General features: G+C 42.7%; 1 protein-coding gene across 2 annotated transcripts in view; it reads left to right on the top strand.

Moving 5' to 3' along the window:
* LOC119005588 (atrial natriuretic peptide receptor 1-like) overlaps nucleotides 1-17,824 on the top strand; it is a 69,989-nt gene that overhangs the window by 33,518 nt on the left and 18,647 nt on the right. For both annotated transcript variants that reach the window (XM_037073348.1, XM_037073347.1), the window contains 2 exons: nucleotides 1,101-1,214; nucleotides 6,038-6,173. In XM_037073348.1, the coding sequence (XP_036929243.1) occupies nucleotides 1,101-1,214; nucleotides 6,038-6,173 (250 nt within the window). The remainder of the gene's footprint in view (nucleotides 1-1,100; nucleotides 1,215-6,037; nucleotides 6,174-17,824) is intronic.

Genomic DNA, 17,824 nt, shown 5'->3' with positions numbered 1-17,824 from the left:
ATTAAATCTGTCGGGCTTTGGTGGAGGTTTGCACTCTACACGGTGCCATTCTAGTTTGTTTTTTATGTCTTTAAACATTCTAGTCTTGTCTTTTTTACCATCAACAATTGTTTGTGTTGAGATGGACGAGGTGCTTAATGACGTCTCGTATGAACAGACTCATACAAATTACGCATCACAGTGGTCGTTAATGAAATGAAGGTGGAGGTGAGAGAGAGCTGGTGTGCAGCAGGGTGAAACACCACCCGACTTGGTGAACAGAGATTAAACAAGATGAAGGATGAGCCGGGCTGTGATGTGGATGACTGGCCATCGAGACGAAAGACAACAGAGGAGCTGCACTCAAATAACATCTAATAACAACACTCAGCCCGATTCTCACAGGGAAGGAATTCACTCGGGTTGATAAAGAAAGACATCTTGATTGATTTGTTCCAGAGAAACTCATTCTGAGGAAAAATGTAATCATTTAATATCTTCACCTCAAAGACAGAAGTGTTTGTCATGTTGATTTTCTGCAAAGCATTCAGGTCATTCAGGTTTCAGGTTGTCTGTCCTGTTCTCATGAACGCACAACACAACCTCCGACCTGAATGAGTCTGATGAAGACGCACGTGGCGTCGAAACGTAAATCATTGATTTGAGAGTTTGTCGTCTCAATCCGTGTGCTCCAGTAAAGCTTTCCTGAGTTGGTCGTTTGTAAGTGCCAGCAGTTTGGTTAGAGTTCAGAAAGACAAACCTTCACACCTCTGTGGGCGTCACAGCAAATGTGAAAATTGCCATGCTGTGAACTGACAGTGTACTCTGACACGTCTCTGCATCAAGTCCTGACAGCACTAGATGATTGTCAAATCTGACACAGTGATGAAAGACTAATCTGCTCTGATCCCATCATGATGCCTTTTCTGTCATTTAAAACCAGACGGAGCGCTGAGTTTGACTTGGACGGCTGCAGACGTTCTCGCCCCCCTCAGTGCTCTGACACGTTCCATCTTAAATAATATGACGGGCTGAGACCGAGTGGAAACGCAGAAGCAGCCTGAACTGGTCGTGTTGATCGGCAGACGATTATTTTAAGATCTTTCTCCTGCTGTTTTCAGAGTGTGAAGATCCTGACGTACCGAGAGCCTCAGAACCCCGAGTACAGAGAGTTCGTCAGCAACCTGAAGACAGACGCCAGGAAAATGTTCAACTACACCATCGAGGACTCGCTGGTGAGTTACTGAACCCCGAACAAAACCATCAGACTAACACAGTCTAATGGTCGCAGTGGGGTCAGGTTTAGTAAAAGACCGTACATTTTGTTGAAGTATATATGTTCAGTCGTGTCACTTACTTTCACTCACGCCAACTAAAAAGTATTGATAATGATAATAATCTTTATTTGTATGGCACTTTTTCAAAATATGGTTACAGAGTGCTGAACAGGAAGGACACACACGACCCAAACTCATAACAAACAACACTTCATTAAATAACGATCAAACCTTGTAAAACTAAAGTGAGATCAGATGGATAAAGGCCAGAACGACAGCAGAATAACTATAAAAATCCTTTGTGTAAAAGTAGATTTTGAGGAGATATTTAAAAGAGTTTCTCAGGCAGAGTGGAGAAACTGTTCGGTCTCCTTTAGTGAGCAGGCAGCGTCTCAGCTCAGAGGGAGCAAGTAACTCAATAATGACAAAAGGAGCAAGGTCATGTAGAGCTTTAAAAGGTAATTAGTAAAAGTTTAAAATCAGTTCTGTATTGAGTGGATAGTCAGTGGAGCAGATGGGAGTTATATCCTCATGTTGCCTTGAATCTGTTAAATGTCTGGTGACTGAGACGAGAGTTGTCCTTGTGATTGAGTCCTGAGTAGGCGGACTTACAGTAGTCCAGCTTGGATGAGTCCGAGTCAAAGATGGCAGATCGCTTCCAGATGGCAGGTGGACGGTGGAGGAGACGGTCCAAGGTGTTTCCTCAGATCACCTGTCAGACCTTAGGGGCTGAATATTAGGACGTCAGATTTCTGATCATTCATCTAGAGGAGATTTTGTCACGGTAGTGAAACATCAAGTGGGAAAATGTGTCCATGTTGTTTCCAGTCAGCCGAACATACAGCTGCATGTCGTCTGCACACTTACGGATCTTCTGGCCTAAAGGAAGTTTACAGGAAAAATGCAGCAGACCAAGAATTGACTCCTGGGAAACTCATGATGTGAGAATGTTAGTTGTGTAACAAGCACACAGTCGAGATTCAGGAGAGTTTCAGCTGATTGGATGCAGCTGCAGACGGACAGCCAGTGAGAGTGGAAGAGGAAGATGTGACGGTAACAAACAGGATAAGCAACAAATGTGAACTTATTCAGACATTTCAGTCACTTCTGCTGAAGAGTCTTTTTTATGTTTGGTGTTTTGACCTGTGGTGCAAAGTCACTGAATTTTTAAAGCTTTTTTTTAATCAGATTTGTCTTGTGATTCTTTAGATCCAGGTTTTATGTCCCAGTGACAACTGAGTTATATGCTGGCGCTCTCTTCCTTCATTTAGAATGGTCCTGGTCACGTTGGCCATAAATAAGTTGGCCCAGACTTAGTATGAAAAGTAAAAACAGTGCAGCGTTTTATCATAATATCTGATGTTTGTGGATAAATATTCCTGCTGCATCTATGAGATCATCATGTTTGGCTGTCCCGTGACGATGCCTTCTCCAGTTGATCCAAGATGTAAGATAAAGATTTAAAGAGTTAACTGAGCTGAAGAAGAAGGACAATTTTCTTAACATCCTTCAGTTTATCACAACAGTCTTTCACGGGACACAGTTACTGGTAACTAAAGCAGTCAGACAGACCGATCTGTCTGAAGCTCGACGTTTGTCTGAAATGCTGAACTGTATTTATAGTAAACGTACGACAGGGTTCATCCTCTGGAGACCATGAATGACAGCAGGAAGTGTTCAGGCCTCAGTGCTGGTGGATAAATATGATCTCATAAGAAAATAAAGGAAATTATTTGGTGCAACGAAGCTGATGAGTTCGACAATCAAAACATACATGCAAATATGTAATCAGCTTCAGTTTAGAGCAGCTAATTTAGACTGCTGATCGTATCACACACACACACACACACAGACACAGACACACACACACACACACACACACACACAGGTCTGTGATGATCCTCCTCTGTATCACTTGACATCAGCATGTCATGGTGTGAAACAATAACAACGGTGCTGCAGAGGAGGAAACATCCTGTTTTCTGTTGTGTTCTCTTTTGAGGTTTTGCACAATTTCTTGTGTTGGTACAAATGTGTCATGTTCCCTCCAGATCTTGATTTATATTCCAATTAAAGATAAAGAACAATAAATAGACATGGATGAAGCTTTGGAGATTTTCTTCCTTCCACATTATTTAAGAACAAAAAAGCTGGCTGAAATATGTTATTGTTACTGTCGACAAATCCCACTGAAGGCCTGAACTGAAGATACATGTGTGAAGCTACATTAACTGTGTAGCAGTAAGAAGCTAATGTTAGGCTACAAACAGACGACATCACGGTCACATGACTGAAACGTCTCCACCACTAAGAGTCTTACTGCACAATTACTATCCAGGTTTTCTATAAACTGATCAGTGTCCAAGTTGTAAAGTCAGAGTTAGAACAGTGTGGAACTAAAGTGGCCTGTAAAGACGGACGAGTGAGTAGATGAGTCTCCGTGTTGCTGTGAGGACGTTTAATGTCCCCGACAACCTCTGTAGCCTCATTCAGACACAAACTGCAACACAAACGTGAGCAGCGAGGATGTTTTCTCATCAGCCAATGAGACAAATTGTGCCAGTTTTACAGTTTGTATGAAATAACAGCAGCTGCTCAGTGATGATGAGCCGAGTGTCAAGTCCGGTTCACTCCTCTGTGTCGCTAAAAGCAGAGACACAATCCGAGAGGAGAGAGGGGTGAATGAAACAGATACGCAGAGTTTAAAAGTGTCACGTACATCGACAGATACGAAACAACATCGAATCAGGTGTTTTGTGAGAGACAGCCGGTCCATAAGGTCACGAGTGTGATGTGTGTGTGTGTGTGTGTGTGTGTGTGTGTGTGTGTGTGTGTGTGTGTGTGTGATGTGTGTGTGTGTGTGTGTGTGTGTGTGTGATGTGTGATGTGTGATGTGTGTGTGTGTGATGTGTGTGTGTGTGTGTGTGTGTGTGATGTGTGATGTGTGTGTGTGTGTGTGTGTGTGTGTGTGTGTGTGTGTGTGTGTGTGTGTGTGTGTGTGTGTGTGTGTGTGTGATGTGTGTGTGTGTGTGTGATGTGTGATGTGTGTGTGTTTGTGTGAGATGTCGAACACGTTAGTGACAGTTTGGAAGTTAAAGTTTGAATCAACACACAGAAACCAAGATGTTTCTAAATACAGATGTTGAGACTGTGTTGCAGCTTTTATAAAGTGAAGCCAGATGTTACGATGATGTGGACATAAATCACAAGTTGATGCATGTAATTGAATATCCTGATGGTAAAAAAATGCTTCCACTCTGTCTGCGGTGAATTTCTAAACAATAATTTTGACATTTTTGGAAATATGTTTATTCACTTCCTGCTAAATATGGTTAGCAGGTTAGCTTGACGACTGGAAACAGCTAGCTTAGCTTAGCCATCACTAATTCCACCTACCAGCTGCTCTACAACTTGTTAGTTTCCATTTTTTATGTCTCTTATCAGTCCGTACGAAAACCAACGTTTGTGAAGAGAATTCTGTGTTCTGAGGAGTTCTGTGTCGGACGGTTTCTTGGCTCCGAGCAGGTGAACGGTAAGGTGAGACTCCAGGATGTTTCTGCTCCGAGCCAAGAAACAGTTCAGTGCATAAACCTTCTGTAAGGACGGCGAACGTACACTTTAAATCTGAAGAGAACAGTGTGTACCAGATATCTGCTTCATGCTTCTGGCCCCAGTTGGCTCTGACACCAGAGGAAGCTTTTGGGAAAAGCAGTTTGGATTCTGTGTCTGTTCAGGACAGTTTGTGTTGATGCAGCCTGATGGGAGAGTTGTGCAACTTCTTCACTTTGCCTTTTTTTTTAGGCTTTTAGTGAATTTATTCCAGAGGGCAAAACTAAATATTGATTTATATCCTTCAAAAGTTTTTAAAGTCTTTACACACAGAGTCTCGCGTGTATGTCGCTAACAATTAAACATTTTTAATGAGACCTTGGAAAATTCCAACTATGTAACTGATATTTTTTACAATGTTTTCCAAACTCTAAATCTTGTCAGCTAGTTCAGATTTGGTCTTTGTCTTCATAAGAAAATGCTCATTGGTCACATTTTATATCCATCATGGTTTTAGTCAATGAAAAACTCCCGTGTTTTCGTCACTTTTTAGTCAAAGTGTTTTTAATTTTATGATAATAAGCTTCTGCGTGATCAGCGACTCCATTTTTGCAGATTTCTTTCACAAACGTGTGTCAGACAGTTTGTTCAGGTTCAGGAATAAAAATAAGGTTGTTTGTTTTTTTTTTTGTTGGTTTTGCCAAATTGTACGTTACCGAAATCTTTTCTCGAGATCAGGTTGTAAATACTGTTTGCTCAGCGATTACTTTAACAATGTCATCTGCTCAAACGATTTCATCCGTCATCAGGCTCCATATGTGGCAGAGCTAAAGTAGGAAGATTGTCTGGCAGTTAACCAGGAGCAGACAGAGAGACAGCTGAGGGACGCTAATGTGGTTATCACACACACACACACACACACACACACACACACACACACACACACACACACACACACACAGGTTGATTTAAATACTATGTTTATCAGCCAGTCATTTTGATTTCAGTCCGTCACTCAGAGCAGGTTGCAGGGTCAGATTCACCGTCAGGCTGATGAGGAACGTTGATAGTTTGTGGGATGAAATGTCTCCATACAGCTCGTCTGCTGTAATCCAGAATGAATATTTGCATGGAAAGTTGGAGACGTGTGATAGAAACAGCAACAGGCTGGAGTTATTGATCCAGACAGAATCCTGATTGAAGAAGTGATGTGTTCTGTTTCTCATATGCAGATGAACATTATAGCTGGAGGCTTTTACGACGGCTTGATGCTCTACACTCAGGCTCTGAACGAGACCTTGTCGATGTCGACCGAACGGCCTCCAGGAATAATCGTCACCAAGAGGATGTGGAATCGAACCTTCCACGGTCAGTACGCCTGAGTGGTTTGTCTTCATCTGATCACAGACGGGGAAACTTCTCCTTCTCCTCCCTCTTCTTCCTTCTCTTCTTGTTCTTCTTCTCCTCCCTCTTCTTCCTTCTCTTCTTCTTCTCCTTCTCCTCCCTCTTCTTCCTTCTCTTCTTCTTCTTCTTCTCCTCCCTCCTTCCTCTCAAGTCACCAATTTAGGTTGAATTAAATGTTATTATCAACTTGTTTCTGCTGTGGATTTCGCTCTTGTTATTGGTTTGCACATCTACAAGTAAAACAAATTAATGTAACATGTGCGACAAAAGACAAGATACAGAGCTGTTAAAAAACCCCTGAGAGGGACTTTATCTGGACCAGACAACATTAAACATCAAACTGTGAACAAAATATAAAGATTTGTTAGTTAAAGCTGGAGTGACGGAGCTGTCAATCATCCTGTCATATCAAATCACATTGAACTATTGCAGGTTTTGGTTCCATCCTGTCTGACCATCCTGTTTGTCCTCTGCTGTGCTGGTGGAAAGTTAACATGCCAGCGTCGTTGTAGATGATAGTGGTGTCGTCTCATCATCCCAGCTGCTCTGCTCCACCTGACCACATGTGTTCTTTACTGATTCAGTGGGAGGTGTAATTGAGTTTCAGCTGCACTCGGAGCTGAATGTGTTACATGAAATCTGTAAAAACAGTGAAGGAGCTGCTCTCCAGAGCTTCACTCTGAAATGAGTCCATCAGCATCTGAGAATTGTGACACCCACTCTAGTGAAATAACCGCCGACACTGAGGTCGGACTCATCATAAACGCTGTTGAGGTTATTAGACGTGAGGATGGTGTGAAAGTTCATCTCCTGTAGGACCAAAGACTGAGAAAATGATGTCTTCGATATTTCAATACTTTTATTCTCCTCTTCTGTTTGAAAATGATTCACTATTCAGCCCCACTTTATGTCGAACTTCACTTCAGCTTGTGCTCTCTGATAAATCTGAACCTCAGATTGACTCTGTCTCTCTCTCACTGGCTTCTGTTGGTCTCATTGTGTTGCATTTCCCTCTTGAGAGAGCTTATCTTAAAGCCCGTATCTGTATCGCGCTCAGCTAATGCCAGTTTTCTATGCAACCTTTCAGGAATGTACAGTATGTTCTGCTCTGATATCAGCCTGGCAGGAAATAAAAGCTCATAAATCTGCAGCTGTGGGAGACGGAGGAGGTCCGAGAGTCCTGAACTTAAATGCTGATTATATGATTTCAAAGGTGAAGTGTAACGCTGAAGTCAACACTTCAAAACATTTAGTTCAGTAGGAGATGAAGGTCTCATGATTTGATAACCTCAAAGAAAGAGACCATGACGAGAAAATAACATGTCAGAGTTCATGTTTTCAAAAGGTTTTTCATAAAACCACAATAAAAAGACTGAGAAATGATTAAGATTTTACAGATCAAACGTATCAGAACATTTAACAGACGATGCTAAATACATCGCACCTACACCACTCTCTGTTCCTTGATTGGTCGGCACAATTTTAACTTTTATCTTAAGCTCCTTTTAAGTTACTATCAGTGAATCTCGGGATGTGTTACTTAAGCTCTGCAGATTTTCTGCAGCAGTGAGGTTTTAAGAATCTTTCATCATTGCTGAATCATTTTGAGAGTGTTGGACTCTGTCATGCAGACGTCTGTCTTGGTACAGTAAAGACCTCTGCAGACATTCATGCATCGTTTGGATCAGTTTATCTTTGCCGCTCTGCCCTTTGACCTCTGCTGTAAGAGGAAATACTGACGCGGTAGAGAAGAAAGACGAGCTGGATTAAAGATTCATCCATCACCCTTTGATTCATGAAACACAAACCAGATGATTTCACCAACAAGAAAGTGAATCTGTGCAGCTGCTGTATTACATCACCGCTCTGCTCTGCATCACTATTCAAAATATGATTTACTTCAATTAGTTTGACCTTTTAATGCAGCACTTTCTAAAAGCGATACATGAGGTCAGGAAGGTGGAGGAGAGAGGAGCAGTTTCCTCCATCTCTCCCTGGATATTCTCCTCCATCTCTTCACAGCATCATCCATCTGCTGTCAGGCTGCTGTGACCTCTGAACTTCCTCAACGCTGAGTCAGTAACAAATGCTTTACAGGAAGTGTTCTTTGCACTATGTGATGAAACACAAACAGAACCGGGCTGGTTCTTACAGAACGTCCTCAGCACAGCAGGTTCAGAACGAGATCCTATGATTCACAGCAGATTTGAGGAAATCTGTGTTTTACATGTTAAGAATAGACTCAGAGGCCTCATCTGGCTTTAACTGGGCTCATATTTTAGATCTGGGCAGGTTCTTGGACAGTTCTGTTTGGAAACGGGTCAACGAGGGACTTCGAGTCGGTCTCAGTCCTTCTGTCTGTTCATCTGTCAGGCAAAGATTTCTTCTCTTCTGGATCAGATTCAGCTGAACCATTCAAAAATAAAAAAAATGACCCTTAATGGCACCAAAACTAGGTTTATAATTTATGTCGCACTTTCTTAAAACAGTCTCACAGTTAGATACTCAAGAGATTCACAGTACAGTTGTGTGTCTGTTGTGGTTGTGTGACCTCAGACCGTCTCACCCAGCAGAGGAAAGTGTCCTGTCGGATCAACTCTCACATCCTCTAGTCGGGTTTAAAAAGGTTTTCTTCTCGGCATCACGTGTTGGTACTTGAGCTGCGTTCAGCCTCAGGAAGCTGAGATAAGAAACTGCGACTAACTCAGCACGATGACGAGAGCGACACACTAACTCATCGCCGCCTACAGTGGAACTGTGACGCTGTTCAACACGTCCATCGCTGTAACAAACGAGTTCTTTGATTTCTGCACAAAGACAGACAGAAGTTCATGTGGAACATTTGCTGAATTAACAAGAAGGTCCAAATACTGCAGAATGAGTCAGAGACAGAGTTTCACAGAGTTTATAAAGTGTCTCCAACTCAGCAACTCACTAAACTGACACATTTGTTAAGGGAGTCTGGTGCTGCTGTGGTTACTGGTTCAGTGGTTGGAGGAGTTAAATCAGACTGCTGCTGCTGACATTGAGAGGTTAAGAGCACAAACATGTAATTTCATTAATGTCTTCTTCTTCTTCACATCACGATACATCAGGAGATCAAGATACATCAGGTTCTTTTGGCCTCTGAAGGGAAAAGCAGATGTTTCCCGCCTGCTTCTCTTCAGGATCCTGTAGAGGAAGCAGACGGGGAAGTAAAATTCCAGCGCTCGGCCTTCTCGTCTCGTCCCTGCTGGCATTAGAAACCACACATGGGCTCAGCTCTCTGCCTCTGGCTCCCCTGGAAGCACATTTCTGTTTGCTGCAGAAGATGTCGCAGGGATTTTTTCCACTTTGTCCCGATGCTGCGCTGCGTTCAAGAGTCTATTAATAAGAAGCAGGTGGGAGGCACGTGGCTTTGTTTGAGGACAGGAAGCTCCTCCTCCTGTGTGTGTTTAGTTTTATTCTCACTGTTAAAGCTGTCAGAGCTGAGTGTGTTGTGGCACCTCAGCCCATCAGCACTGAACAGAAGTACTGCAGAGGTTCTGCACCTTTTAACAGAATACCTGGTATTTGTATAAATGTCTGTAGTGTACGTTTCAGTGCACGGATATGTTGATTCTTTAGGTTCAGTTTTCCATTTTATCTTGTGACAACACTGTGCTTGTGGTCTGGTTGGTTTGGGTCAAGACAAAATCTTGTCTTGGTTTAAAATACCTGGTTCAGTCGCCACAAACGAGGCTGGAACGCACCTTGATGTCACATTAAGAGCATGCAGTGGTTTCACGTCTCTCACAGTGGCGTCTGGCTGGGCAGCCGCCTCGCGTTGCTGTTATTCCACCATCCCGACACAAAAGTTGTATTCAGACCATTAATGCTGTCAGACGTGTGTTTTGTTGTGGATTTTGTATTTCAGACAACCAGAACTGATCACTAGAAGTTCACGGATGGAGACATAAATTCAGTTTAAAGCCATTTGCTTCTTTAACATAAATGATTTTGGTGGCCAGAAATGTCACTGTGGGAAACATATGGTGCATACAAATGTGAAAAACATTCAGGTGTTTGGACTTGTTAGTTTTGTGAGAAGTGGTTTCGAGACTTCTGCTCGTCTGTTGACAGGACGACAGCTGATTGGATCCTTGTTTGTTTGATGAATCCTGCGTCTCTGAAGAAGTCACCATGATGTGACGATGAGAACGCCCGTCTTTACTCACAGGAACAATTTGTCTTCTATCTCTTGTGTTTACTGTCTGAATCCTCAGACTTTCAGATTATCTCCAGGTTTTGCGTGACAGTTTTAGCGATCTGTACCGATGTCTCAGACTTCTGAAAGGTCAAACCACACCAGTTTAATTCCCTAGCGTTAAATCTCTTCCCCCCCCAGAAAGTCGTAAAAGTTTTCTATCCTGTTCTCTTGATCGGTGCTGATATCGGTTGTTTTTCTGGGTATGAAGGGAGGTTTCTGTGCGTCAGAGGTGAGTCCAGCCTGCAGATCCTGTTGACGAAGGACGAGAAACTCCACCAGCTTCCTCTGTTGTCAGCTCTCCAAAACACACAAACCACACAGCTGATGGACGAGACAAGCTCACACACACATGAAAACACACACCAGCCCACAGATTGTCCGTCCTCTCTCTCCTCGTTCGTCCTCTGTCAGGTCAGACTCGTTTACCTGCACACACACTCGTCATCTCAGCCAATGAGGAGCTGTCGTCACCTGATCCGAGGAGCAGCAGCTCCGATCGATCTGTCTGAGTGTTTTTCGCCTCTTGTTTCTGGATCTCGCTGTTCTGGTTGTTCTGTTTAGTTTGGCTGACCTGGAGCGTTGACATGGTGTTTTATTTTGAAGGGTCACAGGGTCAGAGGTCATCAGGAAAGTGGTGACTGACAGTGAGAGAGTTGATGTGATTGAATGTGAGCTCCAGGACACAGCCAGGATGATGATTGATGGGATTTGTGACATTTTTCGTCAGTTCTAATTCAGTTTGCGTCGTGCAGGGAGACGAGCGTTATTGGCCTCATTTCACATCCATGAATCAGATCCAAGCCGTTTTATTTTTTGAGCAACAAAAATAAGTCTGGTGTTCGACTCATCAGGTTTCCATCCGAATGAGGTGCAAACGCTTTTTCTAGAAAATCAGAAATAAAACACCAATGAATGCACCTTTACATCTCGTGTCGGAGGTAGTTTATGGAGATAAACGCTGGTATTGTTATTGAAATGGTCATCAGGAGCTTTACGACGAGCTTGATCTTTGATAATATAATAACTGATGAAATGTGTTTTGTTTTGTTTGATTGCGACAAATATAAATTCACAAATAAATATGTTACCTTATCGCGATCCTTCCTCCGTCTGTTTCCTTCCTAAACAAATCTACGCACCACCGGCACAATTACAGTAAGATCTTTACAACAGGAGGCATCGGATCGGATCGGTTTGGTCCGAAGGGACGGCTAAACTCGACAAAGCTTAACTAAATATTTACATTTGCTGGTGTTGAGTCAGTGTTACTGGGCAGACGACTGTGGCAACTTGTGGCTAATTTGCTAACAAGCAACGTTTAATTTGAGGCAGAAAAAGTGTGGATGACATGACTGCAGCCCTGCAGGATGTTTTAAACTAACAAATAAAAATAATTCACATTTATTCAGTCATTACAAAACATGTCAGCACGTCCTGCTCCCCAGAGGTCGAACCCCTCGGAGTTAACTGACCCTGTGACCGCTCCTCTGCTTTACATGTTTAGATCCACTGTTTTACCTGCTAAAACATCCAAATTTAAAGATATTTTAAATTATATTTATTCACTCTTTGGACGGTGCTCAGTGGTACAACAGATAGAAGATTGAAAGAGTTTAATCACGTCTGCCTTCACTCTGTCTGTGATTGTCCTTCAGACAAATGAAAACGATGAGGACCACAGTTGAGATTTAGTGGCATCTGGCACGAAGAGTCAGATTGCACCCGACTGAATAACCTTCGTCTTCCAGTTCAAAGTGTTGTTGAAATCACAGAAGGCTCTCTTTGGATCCAGTTTCGGTTCGACAGTCCCGGGCTCATTCTGAGCTAACAAAGGCAGAGCGAGTCTTAGTTTCAGGTGATTACACACAAATGAAAACAAAGATCATTATTCTGCCTGTTGAGCGCTCTAGAATCTGCACACTGGAACTTTACGTAAGCTTGTGTGTCACATTTCTGTCAGACTGCTCTTATGAATTATTTCTTGATAAGACAAATAAGAAATAAAAAGTATTTGAATATGAATGATGAGAGATGAGTGTAGTGACGTGCTGCCTGAATGAATCCAGGTGGGTCCACGCAGGTAAACGAAGACATGAAACTGAAGATAAACATCTGAACTAGTTTTGCCTCTCGTCCGCTCATCGTCATGGAAACACTGGAGGTGAGCGCAGGGTCAGCTAGTGACCGCAGTTTGTTTGTCCTCTCTTCATTTTATTTCTGTCCCTCTTCAGACGTCTTTGTTTTTCTCTCCATCCGTCCTCCATTAGTGTCTCAGCTGTCGTCGCTGTTTGACCTCAGACGTGGAGAGAAACACTTAATTAATCCTTAATGCAGCGTTAATGAACAAGCCTGTAGTTCTCAGATTTAATCCCTTCATAAAAACTGTTCCTGAGGTCTGTTATATTTGCTGTTTATTCATGGTCCTGGAGGATTTATTTTATAGATCTAGTAGAAAGATTCCCTCGTATCAAACCGAACTGTCTCTGCAGCGCAAAGACACAAATACTAAGTTACATTGTTTCTACATGAGCAGAGAAAAAAGAGGAACTGAGCTGAAGTTTATTAACTTTTACTCAGAAGGTAGAAAACTACAACAACCAGAATGCACTGCGCCAATAAACGCTCCCGCTGATGAGACAGATGTTTGTGTTCAGAAGTCACACAGATACTCAGAGTACAGATAAAAACTTCACTGAGGGAGAGTCATGAAGTATTTGTCCTTCATTTCTTCAGACTTCTGTCAGAACACATTCACAGCTTTGTCACATGAAACTGAAATTGAACAATATGAAACATAAAGAAAAACAAATATAAAGAAAAATAAGCCAAAGCTCTCAATTACAATTAGTTTGATCAGGTTAATTAGTTTTGGTGTGAGTGAACTGATTTAACGTGTCAGAGTTTCCTTCACTTGTCATGATGGTCTGAATCTGATCTGAGAGCAGATTAACTCTCTGCCAGCCTTCAGTTATTGTCCTTCACGTTCTGTCTCCATCATCTCGTCTGTGTCCGTCTTATTCCTGTCAGTCTCTCTCACCAGCGTCCTCTTCTCCTCCATCATTTATATTGTCTCCTCTCATCCGTCTCCTCTTGTTATTGAAGGAGACCCGACCCCTCCTGGCTCACTGTCAGAAGATGGAGGGTAGAAGAGACCCCCCAAAAATAGCCTTGGAAATCTAATCTTGTGAAACCAGAGCCTCCTGCCTCGTCCTTGTTTTGGCCCCTCTGCTCCTCTGCCTGTCTCTCTTTACTCTGCTGTGGATATCCATCACTGTGTGGCCTTTATATCAGCATCACTGCAGCCTCTCCTGCTCATCTGGGCGCTGCTGTGGCCTGATACAGTCAGTTCAGCTTCATACAGCTAAACGTAAATGTTTCTAAAGTTAGAAACACAAATATGGTTCCAACTACTTATTATTTCATGGATTATTACAGAAAATAATCTGGAAGTGCTAACATGCTAACGTACCTGATTTCCATGTTTCAGGACTACAGACTGCACGTCTCTGTAACGACAAAGGACCAAATTAAATGTTACATTGAGTAAACTTGTGGATTTCTGTGGTTTGAATATTGTTGGAAACATTTAGGATAATGTGAGTTCACAGCTCAACAAAATATAAAAGGTCCTTGTGCAGACACTTTATGTATTTTTTATTTAATCCTCCCTCAGCTGAACGTCCGCTGGCTGCTTCCAGAATCACTAAAAAAACATCTGACAGCATTTTCTGTGTCTCCGTGAAAGCAGCTTCAAAAATGTAATTTTCCTGAAATGAAAGAAGCATTTCTGACACCTGGAGGGCGAGAGGACAGCCGAGACCAGAAGAGCTGCCAGGCTGTCATTTATACACTGTGCTTTATGTCCCCCGCTGGCTGCCGTAGATTATCCCCGTCGCTCTTATTATCACACACGCACATTGGCGGTTTGTGACACGTCGTGTGTGTGTTTGCGCTGCTGCTCTGTCGCTGTGTGATGAACCTGTTTACCTGCTCTGTGTGTGATGAAGGAGCACAGACGTTATAATGAGATTTGTCAGCCTTTTCTAATCTCTGATTTATAAGCAGCGGGCAGGATGAGGTGATTCTGGTAACTAGGCAACAGGATTTGGCTTAAGGACGGAAACAGGCTCCTCAAAACAGACCTGAAGCACAAAGTGAAGCAGATTCTATTTAAACAGACCCAGCAGGGTTCAAACTGAGAGAGGACCACCTGAAAACTCAAAGACACATGAAATGATAATATGATACAAACTGAATACATGAAAGAATATTTGAAATGGTTTCTGTGGAGTTTCTCACTGAAGGTGATGCTGTTGTTTATCCAAATATTATCTTGTGATCTACCAACCAAACACAGAGAAGAAAGAGAAACTCCTGACTGCAGATCACGAGTCTATGAGCATTAATCTTTATTGCTGTAGAAGAAGCGACATCCACACACTAAACTATACGTTATAAAATCATGAGGTTATTTTGAAGATCAGCTGATTTTGTGATTAGAAAAAGTGCGTCTGTAGCCAGGATACCTTTTATTAAAATATGAATAAGTTTCAGAAAACCTTTGTGGTGATTTGAGTATCAGTTTCTGAGTTTATGACGGGCCCTTGAATGCACCATTCTTAGGCACTGGGCCTCCAGAGCTCCAACCTCTCTGTGTATTCAACCTCCCTACCAATTTATTGATCAATAGGAAATATATTTTAGACTGGAACAACACGATGCGTGCGCTGGGTCCAGACTGACCGACGTTCTGTCGTCACATTAAATCACAGAGAGAATCGTAAATCCATCGGCTCAGTGCTCAGCACCGACCATCGAGTTGTATTTATTCCAAACCACATTTTTTAAGATATTTACAGTACTAATGAGGTCATAATACAAACTCAGAAGATGCATTTTTCCATTAGTGAATAAACAAGCTGTTCTCAGAGGAAAATAAGGCCCGTTTAAGATAAGAGTTAGAATAATGTTTGTTTATTCAGTCGTGATAACAAAGTGTTTATTTAGTCATTTCACAATGTTCACATTGTTCTGCGAAAGTACGCTGAGCACTAATCACACGAATCAGCATTAATGCAGATTCATTATAAAGTTACGAGGCTACAAACCTGCACAGTATCATATATAAGGTGAGAGACGGGGCAGCAGCAGCAGCAGCAGCAGCAGCAGCAGGGGGAGAAGAAGATTTGATCAGAGATAATTTCCCTGACAAATAGGACACGGAGGAAGGAGGCCGGCTGACTCATGAATAGGAGCGAGAGGGAGATCAGATTACATCTTTCTCTCTCTGCCGTTTCCGCTCCATTAACTAATGGACAGCCACTTCTCACCTTGTCTGATGGATCGGGAATCTTACAGCAGATCTGTCGTTAAATTCATCGGGTTCGGTGCTGCTCACATTTTGCTGTTTAAATCAAATTACGTTTAAACACGTGAATTATGATTGTTGACGTTCAGAAGCAGAAGGAGGAAGTAGAATGATGACGTCAGCACAGTTTAGTCCCACCGACACCGGAGGGAAAAGAACTCATGGCTGTCCCGGGCCTCCCCATCCTCCCTGTTCTCCTGCCTGTGACCTGGAAATGGATCCCAGCATCATGTTCAGTTCTGGTGCTGCTTGGCCTGAGTGAGGCTTTGATACTGTGGTCCACCAGGTTCATTTACATAGAATACCTCAGCATGTCTGGAACTGTTTTAAATAGTTTTACACATATCTTTGTGGAAGACACTTTCTGTATCCATGGGCAACCATTTCTCAAATCACTGTGAATTTGCCTGTTGGGTTCTGAAGGGATGTATTTTAAGACCATGGCTTATTAACTTGTACATGCTGCCGACAGCACAGAGTCGTCAGGTCAGCACAGCGTCTTCTTCCACAGACAGGACGATGACGCTCAGCCCTATGTGGCCATGTCTCCTGATGTCACCAAGACGATTGACTTCCCTTTAATTTTCCTTTGATATTGCGGCCTGGACGTCACAGAACCTTTAGAACTGTTCTGAGGACGCTGAGACATCATGTTGTGGAGTTTGTGTGACTGACAGAAGGACCAGCACTGAGAATCCTGAACTCTGAACTATTTTGTAGTTTTGAATGAGTTAGCTTGATGATCTCTGTTTAGTTCTTACAATATTAATGAGGTAAAAATACAATTCTTCTCCATGAGTGAGCAAACAAACTGTTTTGAAGGAAGCAGAAAGGTGGCAGGGTCCGCCACTTATAAACAAAGTGGAATAGTATAACATTGGTCAGATTGTTGATTCAGAATTAGATCTGTCTTTTCGGGTGAAATTTCTTTTTCGATCACTTTTAAAGCATTTTGGATTGTTTGAAAGCTGCTTTATGAATAAAGTTTGATCTTGAAGGACGTGTGGACCATCAACAGGCGGGAGGAAGATTGTATGTTCACTGATTGCTCTCAGTATGTAGAGGAATCCTTCTCAGCTGCCTGCAATTTATTTACAAATGACTCATTTAGCCCGTTACGAAGCTTCACGCTGTCACAGCCTGACTGAGTCATACACCTGGAGCCATCACGCTGAACCCACCAACATGTTCTGATGAGAGGACTTCTACTCTCGATGAAGTGCAATTAGAGACTCCATTATCATGTCCCTGTGATTTGTTCCTCCAGCGCAGCCAGGAGCCAATTTTCATCACGGCTTCTTGTGTTCTCGCAGCTGCTTCGATTGTTCCGTCTCCCTCGCTGAGACCCATCTGTATGAACCGACCCGCTATGAAGGCACAGCTTCTGTACGACCGCCTCTGACAGGAGGCTCGATTCTGTCCAATTATCTGTAGAAGTCACAAAGAGCACAGGGAACGGGAGTTCAGTCTTGTTAGATTTGGTGAGTAAAGTCAGTGTTCTCAGGTGGATTGAATCAGCAGCGGCTCAACGATCAGTCGGAGAATAAAAGATAGTTTGTGATTGTTTGGTTCTGTCTTCAAACAGCAGTCAGGTGCAAAGTGAGTCTGCTGACAGGACGTGAAACAGAAACTCTAAACCACCGTGTTGGATTTTTCTGTAGCTGCATTCACAACTGTCCGCTGTCCACAGTGTTTTTTGATCCTTCCATCAAACTCAGCGATTTTAACCATGTACACATCCAGCTTGTTCTCACCGGCTGTGCCATCAGTTTATCACCACCCACATTTACGACCTCGAGGAAATCGGGTGACGCAGTATAAAGAGCATCAGTGCGTGTATAGAGCAGGTGGGCCAGTGTTCATGTCCTCTGTGAAACCAAGAGTCAACATTGAATGATTAGCATAGCATACTTAAACCCTGTTGGGTTCTGAAGGGATCTATTTTAGGACCGTGACTTATTAACTTGTACATGCTACCGAAAGCACAGAGTCGTCAGGTCGGCACAGCGTCTTCTTCCA

This window comes from Acanthopagrus latus, chromosome 17 (genome assembly GCF_904848185.1).
Source record: "Acanthopagrus latus isolate v.2019 chromosome 17, fAcaLat1.1, whole genome shotgun sequence".
Classification (NCBI taxonomy): Eukaryota; Metazoa; Chordata; class Actinopteri; order Spariformes; family Sparidae; genus Acanthopagrus; species Acanthopagrus latus.
The sequence above is the reverse complement of the archived record's forward strand: the minus strand, read 5'-3'. Positions and strand labels throughout refer to the sequence as shown.